Below are 23,021 nucleotides of genomic sequence, written 5' to 3' on the forward strand. Positions count from 1 at the left end.
CTGCAGGTGATTCAAGTAGTGTGCAGTAAGATCTGAAGGGGCTGAAAATGAGCTCTCAAAACTCCCACCTAGGAAAAAAGCCCCACACTGAGGATAAGTTGTTGGGAAAAGGAACACATCAAAGTCAGTTCTAATAAGGTAGATGAACCTAGAGTCTGTTATACAGAGTGAAGTAGGTCAGAAAAACAAATATCGCATATTAACACATATATGTGGAATCTAGAAAGATGGTACTGATGAATCTATTTGCAGGGCAGCAATGGAGATGCAGACACAGAGAACAGACTTATGGACACAGGCAGAGGGGAGGAAGGAGAGGGTAAGACCAATGGTGACAGCAGCACGGAAACATACACTATCATACATAAAACAGGCAGCCAGCGGAAATGTGCTGTATGACTCAGGGAACTCAAACCCAGGCTCGGTAACAACCTAGAGGGCTAGAGGGAGGGAGTTTCGAGAGAGAGGGGAAATCTGTATACCTATGGCTAATTCATGTTGATGTATGGCAGAAATCAAACCAATAATGTAAAGCAATCAATCAATTAAAAACAAATAACTATAATTAAAAAAAGATTTTAAACACATCAACTGAAGACAAGTGTAAAAGATCCAACACACATACAATAGAAATCCTGAAAGGAGAAAATCAAATCATGGTGACAAAACAAACACATAAAGTTCAAGAAAACTTTTCTGAAATTAAAAAAAGCGAAACTATGTATTCAAAGGGCCCACCACATATCTGAAAGAATCAACCCAGAACAACTCAGAACATCCAGAAATAGCCTACTAAAGTTACTGTACTTTAAAGAAAGAGAATCATCCTTTGGGTGATCTAGGAAAAATAATCAGTTACAAGAAATTAGGTTTTTTTCAACACCAGTACTCTGCTAGAAAAAAATGGAGTAACATATTTAAGGTATTTAAAGAAAAATCACAACCTAAAGATTTTTTTAAACAACTTAATTGAAGTATAACTGATATACAATAAAAAATATACTATTAACGTGGCAATTTTGTCATGAAATCATCTGACATATGATTTTATGACTAGCTAAACTGATTTTCAGGTATAGAGGCCACATGCAAGATGTCAAGAGAACACAGTTTTCACAAGTTCTTTATAAAGAATCTACTGGAAAATAAGTTTCAGACAGCCTCTTGAGGCATCAGTTTAAGGACTGGAGGAGTAAAACTATGTGATGGCTTTAAGGGAAAGAGTATCGTATACAATGGTGTGTGTGTATGTATGTCTATGTATATAGCATATTTGACAATGGATAAATACACTTTTAAAGAAAGGAACAGGCATATTAAAAATGCTTAACTGTCTTTAGTAGTCATATTGTCTTTGTAGTCATATACAAAGTATTGAGATTGTTATTGAAACTTTTATGTGTATTTTGTGTAGGATGAAGGAAAACAGTAATTTCATGACATTATATATGTCCCTGGAAACCAGGATTACTGATACGCAACAAAGGAGACACAGATAAAAGAAAATGTTAAATAAAAACCTTACAATCCTATACCCAATTTCAGCACATATAGATCTGATTTTTTTTTGGTAATAAGACTGGGAACATTCTCTTAGCTATGAATTAAAAAACTGGAGATCTAAAAGAGAATCTTGGGGATGGTTTTGATCATTGCCTCCTGTACAATGTCATGAGACTCCATCCATAGTTCTTCAGGCACTCTATTAGATCTAACTCTTTGAATCTATTTGTCACTTCCACTGTATAATCGTTAAGGGATTTGATTTAGGTCATACCTGAATGGTCTAGTGGTTTTCCCTACTTTCTTCAATTTAAGTCTGAATTTGACAATAAGGAATTCATGATCTGAGCCACAGTAAGTTCCTGGTCTTGTTTTTGCTGACTGCATACAGCTTCTCCATCTTTGCTGCAAAGAATATAATAAATCTGATTTTGGGATTGACCATCTGCTGATGTCCATGTGTAGAGTCTTCTCTTGTGTTGTTGGAAGAGGGTATTTGTGCTATGACCAGGGCGTTCTCTTGGCAAAACTCTGTTAGCCTTTGACCTGCTTCGTTTTGTACTCCAAGGCCAAATTTACCTGTTATTTCAGGTAGCTCTTGACTTTGTACTTTTGCAATTCAGTCCCCTATAATGAGGAGGACATCGTTTTTGAGTGTTAGTTCTAGAAGTTCTTGTAGGTCTTCATAGAACAGTTCGACTTCAGCTTCTTCAGCATCACTGGTCGGGGCACAGACTTGGATTACCATGATACTGAATGGCTTGCCTTGGAAACAAACAGAGATCATTCTGTTGCTTTTGAGATTGCATCCAAGTACTGCATCTTGGACTCTTGTTGAATATGGGGACTACTCCATTTCTTCTAAGCAATTCTTGCCCACAGGGGTAGATATGATGGTCATCTGAGTCAAATTCACCCATTCCAGTCCATTTTAGTTCGACGATTCCTAAAATGTCGATGTTCACTCTTGCCATCTCCTGTTTGATCACTTCCAATTTGCCTTGATTCATGGACCTACATTCCCGGTTCCTATACAATATTGCTCTTTACAGCATAAGACTTTATTTCCATCGCCCGTCACATCCACAACTGGGTGTTGTTTTTCTTTGATGAGGCCTTACAAATAGCTAAAACAAGAAGAGAAGAGAAAGGCAAAGGAGAAAAGGAAAGACATACCCACTTGAATGCAGAGTTCCAAAGAATAGCAAGGAGAGATAAGCAAGTCTTCCTCAGTGATCAATGCAAAGAAATATAGGAAAACGATAGAATGGGAAAGACTAGAGACCTCTTCAAGAAAATTAGAGATACCAGGGGAACATTTCATTCAAAGATGGGCACAATAAAGGACAGAAATGGTATGGACCTAACAGAAGCCGAAGATATTAAGAAGAGGTGGCAAGAATACACGGAAGAACTATACAAAAAGATCTTCATGACCCAGATAACCATGACAGGGTGATCACTCATCTAGAGCCAGACATCCTGGAATGCAAAGTCAAGTGGGCCTTAGGAAGAATCACTATGAACAAAGCTAGTGGAGGTGATGGAATTCCAGTTGAGTTGTTTCAAATCCTAAAAGATAATGCTGTCAAAGTGCTGCACTCAATATGCCAGCAAATTTGGAAAACTCAGCAATGGCCACAGGACTGGAAAAGGTCAGTTTTCATTCCAATCCCAAAGAAAGGCAATACCAAAGAATGTTCAAACTACTGCACAACTGCACTAATCTCACACGCTAGCAAAGTAATGCTCAAAATTCTCCAAGCCAGGCTGCAACAGTACATGAACTGAAAACTTCCAGATGTTCAAGCTAGATTTAGAAAAGGCAGAGGAACCAGAGATCAAACTGCCCACATCTGTTGGATCATTGAAAAAGTAAGAGAGTTCCAGAAATACATCTACTTCTGCTTTATTGACTATGCCAAAGCCTTTGACTGTGTGAATCACAACAAACTGTGGAAAATTCTTCAAGAGATGGGAATACCAGACCACCTGACCTGCCTCCTGAGAAATCTGTATGCACATCAAGAGGCAACAGTTAGAACTGGACATGAAACAACACACTGGTTCCAAATAGGGAAAGGAGTACATCAAGGCTGTATATTGTCACCCTGCTTATTTAACTTCTATGCAGAGTACATCATGTGAAATGCCAGACTGGATCAAGCATAAGCTGGAATCAAGATTGCCGGGAGAAATATGAATAACCTCAGATACACAGATGACACCACCCTTATGGCAGAAAGAAAAGAAGAACTAAAGAGCCTCTTGATGAAAGTGAAAGAGGACAGTGAAAAAGCTAGGTTAAAACTCAACATTCAGAAAACTAAGATCATGGCATCTGGTCCCATCACTTCATGGCAAATAGATGGGGAAACAGTGCAAACAGTGGCTGACTATTTTTTTGGGCTCCAAAATCATGGCAGATGGTGACTGCAGCCAAGAAATTAAAAGACACTTGCTCCTTGGAAGAAAAGCTATGACCAACCTAGACAGCTTATTAAAAAGCAGAGACATTACTTTGCCAACAAAGGTCCATCTAGTCAAAGCTATGGTTTTTCCAGTAGTCATGTATGGATGTGAGAGTTGGACTATAAAGAAAGTTGAGCGCCAAAGAATTGATGCTTTTGAACTGTGGTGTTGGAGAAGACCCTTGAGAGTCCCTTGGACTGCAAGGAGATCCAACCAGTCAATCCTAAAGGAAATCAGTCCTGTATAATCACTGGAAGGATTGATGCTGAAGCTGAAACTCCAATACTTTGGCCACCTGATGTGAAGAACCGACTCATTGGAAAAGACCCTGATGCTGGAAAAGACTAAAGGCGGGAGAAGAGGATGACAGAGGATGAGATGGTTAGATGGCATGACTGACGTAATGTACATGAGTTTGAGTAGGCTCCGGGAGTTGGTAATGGACAGGAAAGCCTGGCGTGCTGCAGTCCATGGGGTCGCAAAGAGTTGGACACTACTGAGTGACTGAACTGAACTGAAAAGAGAATCAGTTCTTAAGACATCATGTTGAATGACAGAAGCCTTATACAAAAAAATACATGTTCTGTGATTCCAACTATATGAAGGTTTATGTAACAGGGAAAACTATTGTATGGTAGGGACAAAATTAGTAGTTGTCTCTGGTGGGGTATGGGGGGGACTAAGAAAGAGCCTGAGGGAAATTTCTAGGATGATTGTAACATTCTATATCTTGATAGGGGTTTGGGTCACACAGATGGGTGCATTTGTCAACACTCAGCAAGATACACTTAAAATTTATGCATTTTATGCAAGTTTAATTCAAAAATATGTAAAACAGATATTGAGCTCTAGTTGATCATATGTAGGTGAAATGTTCAGGGGTGATGTGTATTGATAATGACAATCTCTTTGAAATGCATCAAAAAATAAAATGGACTGGTAGAAATATGGATCATTATGCAATAAAGAATAATAAAGAACAGAATAGTAAACTGCTAATGAGTAGAATCTAGGTAATGAGTATATGGGTGTTTACTGAAATATTCTAAAAGTAAAACGCTGGGAGGAAACAAGAAAAAGACACAAGTTGGAATATTGCCCAGACGAAATATGATTAACCATTTTAAAGTGTACCATTAGGTGGCATTTAGTGCATTCACAATGTTGTACAACCACCACCTCTCCCTGTTTTCAAAGCTTCATCATCATTTAGATTTTGATAGGGGTTACATTCATTCCTAAGCATTTTATTTTTATGCTATTGTAAATGGAACTGTTTTTTTTTTTTTAAGTTAATTTGTGGATTGTTCATTGCTAGTATATAGAAACGCAACTGATTTTTGTGTTGATTTTGACTCTTGGAACTTTGCTGAATTCATTTATTAGCCCTAACTTCATGTGTGTTTAGCGTTTATCTAAATACAAGATCATGTTGTCTGAGAATAGAAATAATTTTACTTCTTCTTGCCTGTTTGCTTTGGCTAGAACCTCTAATATAATATCAATCTGAATTTGGAAAAGTGGGCATTGTTCCTAATTCTAGGGGAAAAGCTTTGTCTTTCACCACTGAATATGTTGTTAGCTGTGGGTTGTTCATATATGGCCTTTATCATAGTAAGTTTCCTTCTACTTCTAGTTCTCTAAGTGTTTTTATTGTGAAAAGATGTGCAATTTTGTCAAATTCTTTTATTGCATCAATGGAGATATTTTGGGGTTTTTCCTTCATTCTACTAAGGTGACATATCACATTGATTCCTTTTTGTCTGTTGACCCATTCTCAAATTCCAGGAATAAATCCCACTTGGTCATAGAGTATAACCCTTTCAATGTACTTCTTTGGTTTGCTCATATTTTCCTCAGGATTTTAACGTCAATATTCATAAAGGATAGGTGCAGTTTTCTTGTAGTGTCTTTGCCTGACTTTGGTATCAGTGTAAAAGTTTGCAAAATATATTCTGGATGCAAAACAAAATCTTATAATCCTAATTATAAGCCAAAGTATGAACCCATGCTTTCCTGGTGGCTCAGCTGGTAAAGAATCCACCTGCAATGTGGGACACCTGGGTTCAATCCCTGGGTTGGGAAGATCCTCTGGAGAAGAGAATGGCTACCCACTCCAGTATTCTTGCCTGCAGAATTCCACAGACAGTCAATGGGGTCGCAAAGAGTCAGACACAACTGAGTCACTTTCATGAGGTATTTTATCTATGTTATATATGATATAAAGCTTCCTATAACATTTATTACATATGAATCTTATCCACTAGCTATGTATTTCAAATTCTGTTCACCAAAAAACCTAGTAACAATGATGAACTCAGGAGCAACGAGCCTCCCCAGTACACAGATTGTGTCTTGAAATGACATTTTCCACTAAAAGATATGAAGGCTTCCAATAACAAAAAACTGATCTGGGTTTAGGACAAGAGAAATATCAGATGAACACTTTTCTATTCCAGAAGTAAGGAATCTGTACAAGACTCACAGGTTTGTATAAAAAAGAGGAAGTCTTCAAGGTATTTCCACTGGTCAAAAGTAAAATAATCTAGGCATCAATAAACGCAGAGGATAAAAACATACCAAATATTTTTAACTCTGAAAGCTCGGAATGATAAAACAAAAAACACTAAATCACTTTTTATTGTTTATTTGTATACAATGAATCAATTAAGTGACTACTGCCTGCCACTCTGTTAGGTTAACAGGTAAAAAAAAGATGAGAAAAAGTTTTTGTTCACAGTCTTAAGGCAAAGACAGAGAATATGCACTTACTTCTAAGTTGCCATATGATGATCCTAAGAACTACCTCCACTCAACAAATATAAATATTGAGAAGGCTTAAAAAATACTTAAATATTCATAGTATGATTGTCTGAAACTATGTCAAATACTCATTAAAGAATATTTACCTTATTTAAGCCTCAGGCTCTTTCAAGATATACACTGTACCTGCTTTCTTCAAAATTAAAGGGTAGTGTGTATATATGTGCATGAGTGTGTGTGATTGATACTGTCATCTTTGACGGATTTTTCTGTTGTGAATGATTGTCAAACATTACTTCTGTAAGCAATCTGTTGTTTAGTTGCTCAGTCATGTTCTAACTCCAAAGGCAGTAGCCAACCATGCTCCTCTGTCAGTGGGATTTCCCAGACAAGAATACTGGAGTGGGTTGCCATTTCCTTCTCCAGGGGATCTTCCCGACCCAGGCATCGAACCCGTGTCTCCTGTACTGGCAGGTGGATTCTTTACCACTGAGCCACCAGGGAAGACCTCTGCAACCCATACATGCTTAAAAATATGTAACATAGTAGAGAGATTTGGTAACTACTATCAGAGAAAATTTCAAAACAACAGAGTTCTAAAATCAAAAATTCCCTATTGTGTCATAATTAATGGATATGTGCACATCTAGAGCATTTTAAAAACACATAAAAGATGAGGTATCCAACTAAAATATGATCATCTAATTCAAGTTAGAAATTCACTTTCACACTCTCCCAACCCCTGCATCTTTTGATGCAGAATCAAAAGAGCTATGAAGAGCTGAATACTGCCACAAGATACTTTTTAATGTTTGGCTTAGTAAAGCCAGGTAAAATATTCGATATTTCATCTCTATTTCGGCATACAAAATTGGCTTTTAAGGGAGTCACTTACCAATAAATGGTTCTCCTTCACACACAAACAAAACATCATCATCCCTGGGGAAATCAAAATTTAAAAAGCCACCATCAAAATCCAGAAATCACATTAATTCTCTGTTGACTAGAGGGGCTACATTATACAGAATATTATAGAAGATAGGTTTTGCCCTCTATGATGTAAAGAAGTTGACCAAGTTTCCAGTGCTTTCTGTTTAAACCCAGGTTACTTAAGCCTCTTCCTGCTCTTAAATTCTATGATCTGATGAGAATGAAATAAGGTTCACTAGACACTTATTTAAAGGGATAAATCTGCCTTGGGTATTTAAAAAAAACAAAACCAAAGAAACAAACCAAAAGCCACTACTGTGGTGGATCACTGATGAGTTAACTCGATTTACTTATTTAGCAAGCTTTCACCAAAGTAGGTCTCTGTGACATTCATAAAATTCAAAGTGCTTAACCCTCTGACTTAACTGTTTCTGGATTTAAATTCAAAGAAGATTCTGCACATGAAAGTACTTTTGAAATGGAAATAAAAACAAACCCACTATATAAGTTATGTGAATTCAGCTTTCTCATCAATTGAAAAATATACTATTATGCTCAAAGGATATGATTAAAACTATAGCCAACTCTTTTTTCACTTTATTTCTGTAACCCTAAATAAATTATTAGGGTTTTCTCCCACATCATCAGCTGTTCTTTGCTTTGGTAATGAAAATATATTTTCATATTTTATCTTGGAAGAATATAATTGGAGGTAACACAGCTATGAACACTCATCCACTATATTTACCTAAATATAAACAAATACAAATAATCCGAACATCTGGACTATAAGTGTTTATCCTCCTCCCCTGCCCCACTTCACCATTAGTATAAATAAATTATCAGAGCTTATACTCTTAACCATAAATTATTATACAGGTAGATATGATACAATATGAATAAATATTATTTCTTATCCTTTTTAATTGAAGCTTTTCTAAATTGAAGTATAGTTGACATACAATATTATGTTAGTTTCAAGTGTACAATAGTGATTTGACAATGAAATATATGAAATGATCTCTACAATAAGTCTACCACCTGATGGCTACTCCACAATAAGTAACCATCTGTCACCATACAAAATTATTACAGTATTACTGACTGTATTCTTTGTGGTGCAGATTACATGCCTGTGACTTGTCTATTTTGTTTGGAAGTTTATACCTCTTAATCCGAACCTCCTTCCCCTCTGTCAGAACTCAATTTGAGTTCTAAACAGTAGGTATTCTATAGTTCAGAAGGTTTCAGTTATGACCTTCTTCAATTACAACCTATGTTGTAGAAATTTTTAATTCTAAAGTATAAATTATATTTCTAAATAACACATCACAGGAACACAGAACTTTCCTTGGAAGCAGAATGTGTTTCTTAAGGAGAAATTAAGGTTGATATAAATCATTCAACAATGTGATAATCCAAAGAAACCAAAGCTGGGAGATATATATTTGAAAACTAAGAAATTCTCCCTATTTATTTGGATTTTAAACCTGTATCTTTTAAGCTGATAACCTTTTTTGCTTGTTCACCATGCCAGTTAATTTTTTAAGACTAATACAAAAATGTGTTTTCCTCTCATTAACCAAAATCAACTATTAAACCGTATGACCTGGTAAGTCATTCAACTTTTCAGATGTTTAGTTTCCTCATGCATAAAACAAAGGGGCCAGAAGTGTTTAACGGCAGCATGTTATACTGAAATGTTATTCTAAGCTGGATTTAAATAAAAATTAAATTTTGTATACTACCATAATTTAGAGCATCATCTTCACAGCATCAACTTTAAAAAGCCCATGCCTTTGCCAATTAAACGACGTAATGGTGGGCAAAGCAAATACAACATAACTAGCACAGCATCAGTACTTAGTATCTGCTCCCATTCCATCTTCTTTAAGCCCACTCCTGTTCCAAAAGTCTATGATCCCATGAGGATGCAATGAGGTGAACTGGACACTAGTTTTAAAATATGCCTGGTATACTTAAAAAACAAAACCCCAAAACAAACCAACCAAAACCGCTATCATGGTGGATCATGGATAAGTTAACTCTAGTTAATCTATCTTACTTTTGGCAAGTTTTCCCCAGAGTAGCTCTCCGTGACACTTATAAAATTCAAAAGCGTTCTTAGGAAATGAATTGAACAATAAGCAGTACCACATAAAGCAGAGCAATTAAATTTCTAACATTAAGAATTTATGTCTTATTAGATCCATTTCTAGCAATTTAAAGAGGTCCTCACAAGCATATATGGACTCTGCAGAAAGACTATGAGTATACTGGAATGTACTCAGGGTTTTCTAGCTGATCAATGCACCTTAAGTCCAAATTATTTAAATTCCAAAGAGTAAATTCCAGTCAATCATTTGCCAAAATCCTGTATTCTTAATAGGGATTAACTACCACTTAAGGGGGATAGCATAGCACCAAGAAGCTGAGGGTACACTGTAGACAGCTAATAAAAAGGTGAAGGTTACCTGATCAAAGCAATATCATCAATCAGTCCACCTTTCCCATTATACACACTGGTGGCTTTTATGCCGAGTTTATTGCTGGCCACAGAAAGCAAATCAGATAAAGTTCCATATACAGCGACCACCTGTAAACACACCAGATTAATTTGAACAACTTACATAATCAATTTCATCACTTCCAAATGACAAACCACCACACTATAAACAAGATTTAAGAAAAAAAAAATCATACTATCACATAAAAAGATTCTGAGAGATCCTTAACACATTATTGACCTGAGATGTATTAACGCCACAAGTAACGTGTTTGCGTCCGCACAGATGCTCAGTCATATTCAATTCTTTGCGATTCCGTGGACTGTAGCCCGCCAGGCTCCTCTGTCCATGGGATTTCGCAGGGAAGAATACTGGAATGGGCTGCCATTTCCTTTTCTGGGGGATCTTCCCAACCCAGGGATCAAACTCATGCACCCTGCATTGACAGGCACTCCACCTGGGAAGTCTGCCACAGGTGTTAGTTTCTGCAAAATTCCCCTGGTCAATAATGTGTTACCAGCGTCTCTCTTCTTTTGATGACCCAAATATTTACTTAGTGGCACAATACTGTTGAAATCCAAAACTAGAGAAATCAGCTCTAACTAAAACCAAACTACTGATACAATCTTATAGTACATTAAACAGTGCTCCAGTTCTGATCTAAGAGAGACCCACACTTGAATTTAGATTCTGCCATTTCCTAGCTGTCAGCTCAAGACAAATTATTTGACCTCTTCATGCTTCTGTGGCTTTAAGGAGAAATGAATAGTGCACCTGCATCAGAAGGTCATCAGGAGAATGAAATGAATTACTGCATGATCAGAGCTTCGCAAAGTGCCTGGGACCTATTAAGTCTTTGTTGTTGCTTTTACATGACTTCTTTGTTAAAGGAATGATTTAAAAAAAAAAACAAAAAAACAACTTACTGCTTATTAAAACATTTACCGTATCAAGTATCTTATGAACAGTTAACAACTTCCCACTTCATGTAACTTCAATAACTGTATTATTTTATAAAAGCCAGATTTTGGCTAAATACAGCACAGGGCTGGGTTACAATGAATTGCTCCATTCTCCTTTAAACCAGGCAGTCTGATACTTGTGCAACACACATGCAACTGCTCATGTAAGAGGTTGAGACTATTCACATGGAGTGAATTTTTGGCTCTGGTCCTAACTGTAACTATATGCTTCCAGTGGCTTTGTTATATAGCTGTACCACTATCAGATCTCTGAAAATTATGAATAAAAAGTAGGTGAGGAGCTGAACTTGAAGCATGACCTGAAACTGACTTCCCATAGAATATTGGATAAAGGTGTCATATGAAATGCGAACCAGAGCTGGTCATTAGTTCACTGGTCACTGGAGTATAGTAGGCTGAATTTTTCATTAAGTAAGCGAATAATCGAGCATGGAGGGGGTGCCTGCCAATATAGGAGTGCCCAATCTCTCACCAGCACAGTACCGAGATTCCAACTCTTTTATTTTGGATCATAACCTGTGAGAAGCGTTGCAAGCTGGGGCACTTAGGGAAGGGCTGTAGGCAAACAGTTTAAAGGGAACTAGGTGGATTATTAAAAATAATGTACAATCCAAGTGCTCATAAACACAAGGATAAACAAAACGTGGTATATTCATACAATGGAATATCATTCAGGTATAAAAGGAATACAATTCGATACATGCTATATATAACACAGATGAATCTTGAAAACTTACTCTGAAGTAAAGTAAACCAGACCAAAAAAAAAAAAAGGACAAATATCACATGATTCCACCTATTTGAGGTACTCAGAACAGGCCAATTCATCGAGATAGAAAGTAAAACAAAGATGACCTGAGCAGAAGGGGGAATGGAGAGTTACTGCTTAACGGGTACAGAGATCCTGTTTGGGATGATGCAATAAGCCTGGAGTTCTGTCATTTCAGACACCAAGTTCCAGAGAAGGAGAAAGATCTAGAAAATTCTTAGTATAATAGCAACTATGACAAGAATGCTGATGTTGTAAAGGATTTTCCTGCTCTCCCCTAGCAGTTCCCAGGCTGTAAAAGGTGTTCTGAATTTGCTTTGGTTGGTCTCTCGGCTCTCTGCTTCTTGTGTATCTTCACATGGTTTTATTTTGCCTGACATTATCCCCTCCTTGCCCTAAGATCAACTTTCTCCACCCAGTTTCTTTTTGCTTCTCTCCCTGAAGCAACATAAAATGATGAAAATTGAATGTATCTCTCTATATTATGCTCCTGAATTTAAATAGTAGAGCATACCATTTATACGACTTATTTTTTAAAAAAACTACAAATTGTTTTCTACTTCCATGTTTGATTTTTTCTGTGGGTCAGCTGTTTCCTCATGAAAATAAAGGGCACCTACCACGTTTGAAAGCCATGCTGTCAAACTTGGAAGTAACTAGCTATGAGAGGCTAATAATTTTTTTTAAGTTAGTTGTTTATTAAAGATCTTGCTTTTTTTTTTTTAATGCAAGCAGTTATCACTACTAACTTCTCTCTTAGAACTGCTTTTCTGCATCTGATACATTTTGCAATGTTGTATTTCATTGTATTACCTTACCATAATAAAGAAAATAATAAGGAATAATAATCTTTTCTTTTCCATGGAGTTTCCCAGGCAAAGATACTACAGTGGGTTGCCATTTCCTTCTCCAGAGGCTATTTAACTTGATTACAACTAATTACGATAAAAGTCAGTTCATCAGTTACATCAGCCATATTTCAAGTGATCAGCAGCCATATTGGCTGATGGTTACCATATTGAACAGCACAGGTATGGAAGTTTTCCTTCATCACATAAGTTCTTTGAATACCACTGTTTCAAAGAGCAGAATACAATGGAGAACAAAGAAGCAACTATATTAACTGTTAGGCTTGACTATGTCATAGCAACCATGGTAACAAAGTGGTCGAGTCCAACTTAAACAGGAGGTGGAGTAGGTGCCATCGTTCGTTTCCCACTGAAGTCAAATTTCATCGTAAGGTAAAAATAAGGTTGAAAAAAGCCACACACCACACAGTTTGGCAATTTCAGGGCAATCAAAGTACAACAGGTGTTTTTTTGTAGGCTGTAGAACTACTAATGAGCACATTCTAGACACAAATTGAGTTTGCCTTTATTTTATGACTTAAATAAGCCCTAACAGAGTACTGAACACAATTTATCATTTGACCAAATATTTTCTAACCTGACTTCCTATATAGGCTTTAAAGTTCTAATAAAAATTTTTTAATTTGTAAAAAGTCATTTGTTCCATGAATTTAGGTAACCAACAAGCCCCTGTAATTGTTGCTCCTTCAGAGTAGCACTGAAGAAGTACCTCCCTGTATAACCCACATTGCTTGACACCCACAAAAAAGAAAAAAACTGCAGCCAGTTTAAAAAGAAGGATCCTCTTAAGTGTCACAGTAAGTATCTGGCTCATAATAGGACTCTGATAAATGTTTCCTGAATGTCAGATGAAATTTTCATTGCTTTCAGAGTGCTGAATGAGGACACATCTTTTTGTGTGAGTCAATTATATTTAAGTCTTTTCCACTGACATTAGGTAAAAAACAAAGTGCACAGCAGAAACGCAATTCTAAAGCAATGTTCATAGAGTTCACGTAACTATGGAAAGTGGCCATCTTTGGATAGTAGAATTAAGGTTCACTTATCTTGTGAGACTTTTTGTACTCCAGACTTGTTACAATGAACATCTATTATTTATGCGACAAGAGAAAAAAGTTACAACTTACAGTTTCCATAGCCCTAGATACTAGATTTACAAATAAGAGTTATGGACAATGTTTTTTAAATGAGATCACCAAAGGGCCACCGATGAGAGAAAACAGCACTGAAATTACTGCCAAGAATCTTACGGTACTGAATGTTTGAAAATTTCCTTTAAGTTGGGCCAATATACTTGTTTTTCATTTGAAAAGCAATTGTGGCATTTGTTTTCAACAAAATTGCTTTAGCTGACTCTCGAGTATACTAACAAATAAGTCACAAATAAGATTGCAGACATAATACTTAAAATCTTTTATATAAACCAATGAGAATCAGATTTTAAAATTTCACAATTTTTAAAATGTGATACACCTGGAAAAGATTTTAAGTTGGTGAGATTCAAACAGGCTACATATGTACCTTTCATTATATATCAACACTGTTGAGAAAAGGTGACGATGGAAAGCTTGTATGTCATGGATATGAGTTCTGTTATTTACTAACCTTATTACTCCAGTCCTCAGAGAGGTCAAGCATTTATAAAATGTTCATGCTTACAATGGCTATCTGTTTCACGTGTGTTATACTTCCTAGTGTGGACTTCAAGTTTTCATGTCACTGTGATTACCCATTTTAATAACCTAGGCACTATACTTGGAATGGATGCATTCTACGGAGAAAGTTGAGAACTATGTCTATTAAACTTTATGGCCACTAGATTATATTAGTGTTTAACTTAATTCTTTCTAAAGTTCAGATCCCATTACAAGTTAAAGCTATCCACCAACTAGGAAAGTAAAAAATGCCTACCAGGACATATCAGTTTAATGAAGTTTAATTTACCTTTAAACATTGTTCTCAAATCGTAACCTATGTTATTCAAATTTAAAAAGTAAAATCTATATTTAAAACGTGTTTTTCTTATATGTCCACAGTATCTATTACATAATATACAATCAATAAATACTTACTGGATTTATGCAGGTCAATTTACCCAACTGGCCCACCAATCACAATAACTAAATGTAGAATAAAGTTACCTACACTTTCTGCTTCATACATTTAAAAAAATTAAAATTATTTTATTCCTAAAAATGATGACTCTCCCTCAGGAAGACAAATATTAAAATATTCCAAATTTTTAAAGTCTGACCACAGCTAGCGTTGAAGAGAATTTGGATTAACGAGAGGATTTATGCCATGTTCATGGGATATAAATTATTGCAATGACTTTGAAAAACTTGGCATTTTTTAAAAAAACTAAACATTCACAAAAACACCCAATAATTACAACCCTAGAGCAGTGGTTCTTGAACGTGAGCTCTCTAGACCAACAGCATTAGGAACATTGAGGGGTAGATTAAAAATTAAACTCCTAGCCTTACCTCAGACCCCGGGAATTTATAGCTCTGGGGGTGGTGTGTGCTCTGCGGCCCAGTGTTCGACTCTGTGCAACCCCATGGACTATAACTTTCCAGGCAAGAATACTGGAGTGGGGTGCCATTTCCTCCTCCAGATGATCTTCCCAACCCAGGGATGGAACCTGCATCTCTTGAGCCTCCTATATTAGCCGGTGGATCGTTTACCGCTGAGCCACCTGGGAAGCCCCTGGGGGTGGGGCCTAGCAATAGTTGATCAGTTTCTCCAGGTGATTCCAATGCATGCTAAAGTGTGCATTCCCCTAGAAAGAGGCTTGCACGTGCGCACCAGGCTATGCCAGACTATTCGTGGCAGGACTATCAATTTCATAGCAAAAATATAAAGAAAATAAACACCCCAACTGTCCATTGACAGAATGGGTAAATTGTGATAGTATTTGTATATAATTTGCATAATTATTATAAAGGAGCAAAAATGACTAAACTATCACTATGTGGGACAATATGGATGAAATCTTAGAAATGTATTCAATGAAGAACACAAGTCTAGAAAGCAAGTTTCTTATTATTTTGATTTCAATATGCAGAAGCTTTACATAGATTTTTCACCTTTCTTCAACTTAATACAACAAATTCAACTCTGGATACTAACCAACAACATATTTATGACTTAATTCTAAAGCCAGATTTAAACAGGTCCTGGGCCAAGGTTGTAAACATCAGTACAGAATTAAGATCTATTTCACATCCCACTATGGCTGCAGCGCCTGGCATGGTGCTTCATAAGACAGTACGCAGTCATTGCTAATTTAATGAATGAATAAGGTATACAAAAAGCCTGGTTGAATATTCTGAAGTAAGAAAAAGCAACTTAAGTCCACAGTGCTCAAAAACATGGAACTGACATCAGGTAGCTGAGAAGCCACTCACTGCATCCTCATTTCAAGTTCCTTGATGCCACCTGTTACAGAGAATAATAAAAGAGAATGGGAATTCTGAGGCATGTGGAGAAAGGATGAAAGATTCAAACCTGACTCTGGTAGCAACTCAAAAAAATGAAAATTTAAAGAGCCCAATTTTTTAGAAATATGGCCTTCAAGTTCTTTCGACTAGGCACCCATCCATGCAACACTTGGGGGGATGTACTCAAACATCCATGTATTCATTTACTTATTTATAAAGTATACACCACTGTCAGGAAAAATATAATTTCCCAAATGAGAAAAGGACTTTTATTGACTTAAGACAGTGAGTCAACCAGTAAAAATCCCTTAAATATATATCATTAAATTTAGTGAACTCCTGCCAAATTTAAGACTGACTTTAAACATTAAAAGAAAAAAAAAGTCTAAAGTGATCTTTGTGTGCTGAAAATATTTTTAAATGTCTTGCTAATTGGGATGATCTCATCCTATCATTGGCTACTATTTCAAAGAATATACATTTAGGGAGCAGCTAACCAGCTGACCCACTCAGTGACTAAAAGCACCTGTGTCCAATCTGTGTCCTTCCAGATTGGCCAAATCAAGTCTTGATGTAATTTTGTATCTTTCAAAAAAAAAAAAATCTAAAAAGTGTAGTATTTCTTCTTAAACTACTGGATCCTCTTGCACGCCCTGTGAGGTAGACAATCTCACTTGGGAAAGCATCACTTTAATGAAGGCACATCGCACCCCTCCCCCCAACCTGTCTTCAACATCAAAACATTCAGTAGTTATACTTCTGTTTACTCAATATCCACAAAAGTCAAAAGTCGTGGTGAGCATATGCTGACCTCTACAGTGACCAAAAAATGCAGAGTTGGATACGACTTTGCGACTGAACAACAAACAACCTGCAGTGACTCTGCCTTCCCAAGCCCAAGCTTCACCACCCAGTGTTGGCAATTGCTCAACAAGCTTTAAAGGAGGGAAACTTATGTGGAAAAAAACAGGCATTACTCTTAGGGCCAGGTAACAAAAACAGAAGCTAGGTAAGTAAGGAGATAATGAAAGTGACACAGATATTCCAACTGGTGGACAAGAGACCAAACTGTTTATCTTGCAGTAGTGCTGTTTCAGTTTCATGAAAATCATGTCAAGATCATGCCAACCCGGGCTAAGTACAGTCACTTCATCTATACAAAAATGCAGGCTGTTATGTATTATTCTGCTCTCTCTGGTCAAATAAGAGTATTTTTTTTTAAATCCGTTTAAGGGGAGGGGAGGAAACACTGAAAACTTTGGCACAGAACATGTTTTTCAGTTAAGCCGTAAAGATTATCATATGACTTTTTAATTTTTTTGGTTGATTCGCACTGCCTGTGGGATCTTAGTTCCCCGATCAGGGATTGAACCTGCACCCTTGGCTGTGAAAGCATGGAATCCTAACCACTGGACCACCAGGGAAGCCCCTGACTTATTTTCAATATTGAATCATATTAGTCTTTTCCAATTTGGGTTTTTATAATGTTTGTAACAAACATATTTAACTATTTGAGAAGTTTTTTCCAATTTTCTGAGATTCTCTAGCAAAATATTTAAATATTTAAATCCAAAAAGCTAACCTAGTCAAAAGTACATTTAAAAAAAAAAAAGCCACCTTAATAAAAATATGGCAAGACTAAGCCAGCCAATTTTTGACAAGAATAAAATTCAGTAGTTTCAGGAGAAGTAGTTAAAAATTTATGGCTGGGTCTAAACATCTTGTCTTCCATGAAATAACATAGCAGAAATGTTGAAGAAAAGGGTCAGTCACAGGTCTGTTTTCGAGAACATACTACAATTTTAACTTTGGATATACTAAATCTTTCTTCCAGTAACAACATGTGTTTTGGGTTATGAGTAGTAGTTATCAACAGACAAAACAGGTACAGAAAAGTTAATAGAAATAAAGTGAATGTTGTGAGTGAGTGAAGTCGCTCAGTCGTGTCCGACTCTTTGCGACCCCATGGACTGTAACCTATACTAGGTTCCACCGTCCATGGGATTTTCCAGGCAAGAATACTGGAGTAGATTGCCATTTCCTTCTCCAGGAGTTTGTTGTTTAAGTTAGTTACAAAAAGTTTTCCTGTATATACTTTTAAATATTGACTTGAATTGCTCCTGAAGTAGATAGCCAGTTTAGTAACTTTCTAGTTGCATTTTAATTCAAAGCATCATAAGAGAATTTATCAATTACCTGAATTTATGCTACTTCTTTTTTAATGAGTATTTAATCTCTAAAACCAGAAGAACACGATAATTGCAGTCAAAAAACTACAGTGTGGTTCAAATCTTTAGAGCACTTTTACTCAAAACTGCAGAGTAGTTGGAAAGCCATTTTTTTATACCGTGGCACAATTGCGCTATTTAAAAATTTACAGTGTGTGCAAAAGATGCGGAAAACATTCTGGCAGATAAGACAGGGAGCCCAATTTACCTTCAACTCCGACTCTAATGCTTAGTAACTTCTAGATGTCATTTAGCCAGACCATAAATGTCTGCCTTGAACGGTCAAATTTTCCAAAGACGCCGAACAACTTTCATGGGTGGGGCAAGGGGCTGAGAAGGAACAGGATACATTTTGGCTTGCTCCAGCTATGGAAAAATATTCAGCACCACACCCTCAACAAAGGCCTAACACAGCAAAGAGTAATGTCCAATCCATCTACTTCGGTCTATTGTCCCAGTCCTCTAAGAAACTAAAATAGTGCGAAATATTAATAAAGCGAGTACAGAAGTTTTGGCGGCGGCGGTGCTGTGGGCTCCTAAAAGTAGAGGGCGGGGGCGGTGACCATCAAGAAAATGTCAGTATCATTTCATCCCTCTATTCGACTTAGGCTGAGAGAACGTTTTACTTAGCCACGGATAGAAAGTTTTAATTGTTTTCACCTGATCACCCTTAAATGCTTTAGTTGTTAACCAGCACTTTCTGGAGCGGACCATTACTCAGCACGAAGGTGGGAACCAGCGCCTTCTGCAGCCAGGGGCGGGGGGCAGCGGGGTCTTGGCGGAGGTGGGAAGCGGAATTTGAGCATCAGGTGACAGCGACCCTCCCCACGCCCTCCGGGTCCTCTGTACTCCTGGACCCACACCTGGGCTTGAGAACGATTAAGCACAAACTGACCTGCGCCGGTCCCCAGAGCAGCTGGGGAGTCCAAGGGCAGGCGCGGGCTAGGGATCCCGGGGTTGGGGAGGAGGCCTCAGGGACCCAAGGTCGGCCTCCTCCCGGAAGCCCCCCGCCCCGGCGCACGCCCACCTCCCCGCTCCCAGCCCCTCTCCCCAACTTCAGCCCTCTGCCCCGCGAGCCCGCTCCGCACTCCGCTGCCCTCGCCCCCCGCAGCCCGGCCCGCCTCGCCCCCTCCCGACCCCCTTACCTTTCCATTCTTGGGGCTGCCGTTAAGGAACAGGGTTACCCGCCTCATTGCGTTGCCCCCACCGGATCCTGAGTGAGTCGCCACCCTCCCACCTGTCTCCCCTCCCACCTTTTTCTTCTCCCGCCCTTCCCCTCCCTCCACCCACTCGGACTCTCCTCCCTTCGCCACCTTCCTTCCTTTACTGACACACACACACACAAGCACGCACACTCCGTCCCACACCCCAAGGTTGGCCGGTCCTCCTTCCCACCCCGCCCCTGGGCTCTTCAGTCAGTCTGGGGCCCTTCCCCCACCTCTCCCAGACTGACTCTAAGCTCCGCCAATCATCCGGCAGCGCAGGGCAGCACTCAACCAATCATCCGCCTGAACTGGGTGGGCTCTTACTAACCCAGCCCAGGTGGAAGGAGGGAAGAGAGGCTGCAGTCTAGCCGACAGGGAAGGGTTATCAGCCAATCAGAGCTCAACCTGGAGCCGAACGGCGGCTCAAAGCATTACTGAGCAGGCGCAAAGCCAACACCAGGTAGAGATAATCTGCATACGAAGGCGGGGTTTGGGAGAAGGAGGTGGAGCGCTGGAAGTGATCCATAACCAGTCAGCGCCTCCCAACTTCAACACCTCCCTCTCGCCCAACCCACAGAGGAAACGGCTGAGGCTGGGGCTCGCTGATTGGGTAAGAGCCAGTCCGCTTTTCTGTCCTGATTGGTCCAAGGATTCTTTTCGAAGTTTGCAGCATCCAATCGAAAGGCGGGATAGGGAGGTTAAAAACTACCCGAAGGGATCTTCCGCGAAGCTCTCACGGAAAGTAGTCCCTGCGGACAGAGGTCAACAGCTGGTCTCTTTGGTCAGTGTGTTACCGGCAGCTAGTGGTGAAGTCTTTTCGAGCCCACGAAGCCACTCCTGTTCCTGGGACGGCGATGTAGAGGCCTGGCAGGGTTCAGGGTGCGTGCGCGCACGTGCAGGTGGCGGCGGCGTAGAGATTCGCAGAGTAACGCCGGGACGCCGAGGAGGCGGGGCCGGCGATTTGAATCGGTCGGCGGGCCGAGCCCTCGCGGAAGGAAGGCTGTAAGGGACTCCGGCCGCAGGTTGGGGTGTTGGCGGCGGGGGATCTGGGAGCCCCCCGCGGATGGCTTGGCGGCCGATAGTTGTTTTCTCGAGCGAATGCTTCAGGACCAAAGAGCCGAGATCTAGAAGGCACGGCAGCCCCAACATTCATCGGAGTAGCGTTCAAAATAAACCCTACGGGAGGTAAAAGGCAAGTGATCTGGTTGGGATTTCAGAGACTAGTGCCGCAGATTCGGGGTTTCCCTGGTAGCTCAGACTGTAAAGAATCCGTCTGCAATGCGGAAGACCTGGCTTCGATCCCTGGTTTGGGAAGATCCCCGGGAGAAGGGAATGGCAACCCACTCCACTATTCTTGCCTGGATAGTCCTATGGACAGAGGAGCCTGGCTGTCTCCAGTCCATGGGGTCGCAGAGTCGGACACGACTAAGCACAGCACAGTGCCGCAGAGCTCTTTCTTCGGGGTGTTTCTCAGCAGTGTGTTCCACGGATCACCCGCGTGCTTTTTAATATGCAGACTCCAGAGGTCTGGGCAGACCTCCTGAATTAGAATTTTGGGGAGTCTGCAAAAGGTGCGTCTCTAACAGAGCGTCCAGATGAGTCCGTTGTTCCCTAAGGTTGAAAATCCTTGGCTTATGAGGTCTGCTTCGTTTCATCCCGAACAGCAGTCTCCTCCATTCCTCTTTAATTTGAGGTCCTTAAAGTAGTCTTTTGACACTTGTTTTCGTGCCAGTGTAGATTGTGTTGGGCTTCCCTGGTAAAGAATCCGCCTGTCAGCGTAGGAGCTGCCTGGTTCAATCCTTGGGTCGGGAAGATCCCCTGGAGAAGGAAATGGCAACCCACTCCAGTATTTCACCTGGGATATCCCATGGAAAGAGGAGCCTGGCCGGCTACAGTCCATGGGGACACAAAAGAACTGAACACGACTTGGCGACTAAACAGCAACAACATGGATTGTGTTAGAATTCAGTCTTGAAAGAGGATCTGAATCAAATCACATTAATCTTGGAGGTGAGGTTATTTTTCTTTTTTCTCCTCTCTCTCTTTAGATGGATACTTGTTCACAAGACAGCGAGCCCCTTCAAACCAAGGAGTCTCCTATTAATAATGCTGGTATGTAGAGACCTGTTGTCTCTTTGTGAAATTTAAGGTTTAATTATTTATCTTCTAATGATGTTTAACCTCTAGCACATGTTGTCTTTCAGGAAACACCCCTTTCATTTTGGGAAATAGGAAGCTTGTAACTCCCCACAAGCAGGCAGCTGAAATGACTCCTAATCGTTGCACATCAGAGACTTTTAAATCACCTTTGAACTTTTCCACAGTAACTGTGGAGCAATTGGGAATTACACCTGAAAGCTTTGTAAATAACTCTTCAGGTAAGAACTGTTGTCCCTTTGTTGCAGTGCTTTTTAAAGTTCAAAAATTAAACTCTGTACTGTTCACCTACCCCATCTAGCTTAGTATGTTATGTATCTAAATTGATTGGCTCTCAAACTTACTAGATCAGGGTCCCAGGGCACCAAGATGATGATGTTCCTGAGTCACAGCTGTGCTCCATATTTAAACTGGAGAAGGATATGTGTGCAAATTGCTCTTTGACCCAACACATGGAATACAGGAGGGTGTATGCCCTAAATAGTAATACATTCGACAGTCATATATAGCAAAAATGAGAGAAAGTTGAAGGGCAACTAAGACAATATGAAATTGAAAGTGTAGGGTATGCCTCTTCAAACTTACAAACAGAAAATTGACCCGGGCTAATCTCCCTTACAGAGTAGAAATAAAATTCACTTTTGAAGTCTGTTTTTGCTGGAGAAGAAAGAAATAATAGGAATGGAATTAGAGAACAGCATTTAGATATGGAGGAAAATGTGCTTGAAAGCCAAAGGGCACTAGCTTAATAACACGATGGAGACAAGCCCATAGTGGCACACCTTCCTGTGCTCCCTTCTCAAGAACATCCCACTTGGCACTTCCCTGGTGGTCCAGTGGTTAAGACTCCAAGCTCCCAATGCAGGGGACCAAGGTTGAATCTGGAAATTAGATCCTGCATGCCACAACTTAAAAAAAAAAAGAACTCTCTTAGACCTTTAGAAAGCTAGACTTATTTTGTGTGTTTAGGTGTGCAGCTGGAATTCAGGGTAATGTGCTGAAGGTAGACAAATATCAAGGAGAAACAAATCGTCTTGAAATAGCAGAACTTGAGAGCATGTGCCAAGGAGGAGATCGTCCTTGGAGATTAGACTAATTCAGAAAAAGGGAAATCCTTAGTCCAAAGCAAGCCATTACCAATCCTGTGCAGGAAATATGAAACAAAATATGAGACGTGTTAATTCAAATGTGT

The 23,021-nt window shown here is 39.2% G+C and overlaps 2 protein-coding genes across 24 annotated transcripts in view; one reads left to right on the forward strand and one right to left on the reverse strand.

Annotated features, from left to right (window-relative positions):
* Window positions 1-21,153, reverse strand: part of KCTD9 (potassium channel tetramerization domain containing 9) — an 86,993-nt gene extending 65,840 nt beyond the window's left edge. For 2 of the 3 annotated variants that reach the window (XM_081516638.1, XM_081516659.1), the window contains exons 1-3: window positions 19,613-19,686; window positions 10,143-10,264; window positions 7,634-7,677 (exon numbers count right to left, since the gene is read on the reverse strand). In XM_081516638.1, the coding sequence (XP_081372764.1) occupies window positions 7,634-7,677; window positions 10,143-10,264; window positions 19,613-19,660 (214 nt within the window). In that variant the 5' untranslated portion in view covers window positions 19,661-19,686. Of the gene's footprint in view, window positions 1-7,633; window positions 7,678-10,142; window positions 10,265-19,612; window positions 19,687-21,030 lie in introns of those variants that run through there. The other variant, XM_081516648.1, reaches the window with a different exon arrangement.
* CDCA2 (cell division cycle associated 2) overlaps window positions 19,386-23,021 on the forward strand; it is a 218,849-nt gene continuing 215,213 nt past the window's right edge. For 5 of the 21 annotated variants that reach the window (XR_014060938.1, XR_014060942.1, XR_014060944.1 and 2 more), the window contains exons 1-3: window positions 20,661-20,857; window positions 21,721-21,784; window positions 21,877-22,050. Coding sequence is in view for 13 of the 21 variants with exons in the window: in XM_081516289.1 (XP_081372415.1) it covers window positions 21,721-21,784; window positions 21,877-22,050 (238 nt within the window). In the remaining 8 variants the exon portion in view is untranslated. Of the gene's footprint in view, window positions 20,283-20,660; window positions 20,869-21,719; window positions 21,789-21,859; window positions 22,051-23,021 lie in introns of those variants that run through there. The other 16 variants (XR_014060939.1, XR_014060943.1, XR_014060945.1 and 13 more) reach the window with 9 other exon arrangements.

Source organism: Giraffa tippelskirchi, chromosome 1 (genome assembly GCF_054371585.1).
Source record: "Giraffa tippelskirchi isolate mGirTip1 chromosome 1, T2T-mGirTip1v1.2.pri, whole genome shotgun sequence".
In the NCBI taxonomy this organism is placed as follows: domain Eukaryota; kingdom Metazoa; phylum Chordata; class Mammalia; order Artiodactyla; family Giraffidae; genus Giraffa; species Giraffa tippelskirchi.